The 1,221-nt window shown below is 56.4% G+C and overlaps 1 protein-coding gene across 1 annotated transcript; it reads left to right on the top strand.

Annotated features, from left to right (window-relative positions):
* Nucleotides 1-11: 11 nt before the first annotated feature.
* Nucleotides 12-996, top strand: LOC121963360 (iroquois-class homeodomain protein IRX-5-like; the record flags this gene model as incomplete). The annotated part of the gene is made up of 1 exon (XM_042513648.1): nucleotides 12-996. A coding segment is annotated over one exon (606 nt), but the record flags the coding sequence as incomplete, so codon positions are not given.
* Nucleotides 997-1,221: the final 225 nt, after the last annotated feature.

Here is a 1,221-nt window from a genome sequence, read left to right as displayed (position 1 = left end):
TGTGTGTGTGTGTAGCTCCTCGTCTCCCTGCCTCTGTGGGGCCCTCGTGTGTGTTGGCGTACAGAGACGACAGTGGCAGCGACACCGACCGCAGCTTTACTGACCCCGACTTTAAAGACTCGGGGGACCCGAGGCGGCCCCTCCTCCCCACCTCTGCAGGGGCCCCTCCCCACAATGCTCCCCAGGGGACGGTCAGAGCGGCGGAGCCGCAGCGACCGTCCAGCCCGCCATCTAAAGAGCGCATCGACTCCTGCAACGCCATCCAGGGGCCAAACCCGGCCCCTAAACCCAAACTGTGGTCCCTGGCGGAGATCGCCACCTCCTCGGACAGAAACAAAGCATGCAGTGACTCTTCACAGGGCGGTGGGGCCCCTGCCCGGACCCCGTTCCCACACAGCCCCGCCCTGCCCCGACACCTCTACTACACGTCCCCCTTCATGCCCGGATACTCCAGCTACGGCCATCTGGGGCCCCTGCACGGCGGCCCCGCCTCGCATTTAAACGGATTACAGCAGACGATGCTGCAGAGGGCCGAGGCCCTCGCCAGAGACTGCAGGCTGCGGGGTCAGGGCCCGCTAGACCTGCACGAACTCAAGAAGGGCATGACCAACGCATGACCCCCAACCCGGAACACTTCAGTACCCAGGACTGGGGACACTGGGACCAGTTAACTTGGGGCCAGTAAACATTGGTCCAGTCATACTTGAGCAGGAAATCTGGGACCAGAAAACATGCGGCTGGTGGACCTGGGACCAGTGATGTCGGACCAGTAGACCTGGAACCAGTGAATCCAGACATGGTTAATCTGGGACTGGTGGACGTGGGTAATCTTGGAACCAGTTAACTGGAACCGGTGAATGTTGTAATGGTGAAACTGGGAGCAGTAAACTGGAACCAGTAACCTGGGAGAGGTAAACTGGGATTGGTAAAGTGGGAGCAATAAGCTGGGAGCGGTAAAGTGGGACCAGTAACTGGGAGAGGTAATGTGGGATTAGTAAAGTGGGAGCGGTGTTAGTGGGGTTCTTGTGGGTTTGAGGGAAAACTTTATCGGTCTCGGTCTGCCGGCTGCAGACGGTTCCAACTTTTATTCAGAAACACAAACGATTCCATTTTAAAAGGTTTTTTCTATGTTGATAAGATGTAATCTTTGTAGTGCGTTTCTGCACACATCACGTATCATTAAAAGATAGTTTTATTAAAACAAACTGACCCCCTGCTGTT

This window comes from Plectropomus leopardus, unplaced genomic scaffold (assembly GCF_008729295.1).
Source record: "Plectropomus leopardus isolate mb unplaced genomic scaffold, YSFRI_Pleo_2.0 unplaced_scaffold10964, whole genome shotgun sequence".
NCBI classification, from domain to species: Eukaryota; Metazoa; Chordata; class Actinopteri; order Perciformes; family Serranidae; genus Plectropomus; species Plectropomus leopardus.
The sequence above is the reverse complement of the archived record's forward strand: the minus strand, read 5'-3'. Positions and strand labels throughout refer to the sequence as shown.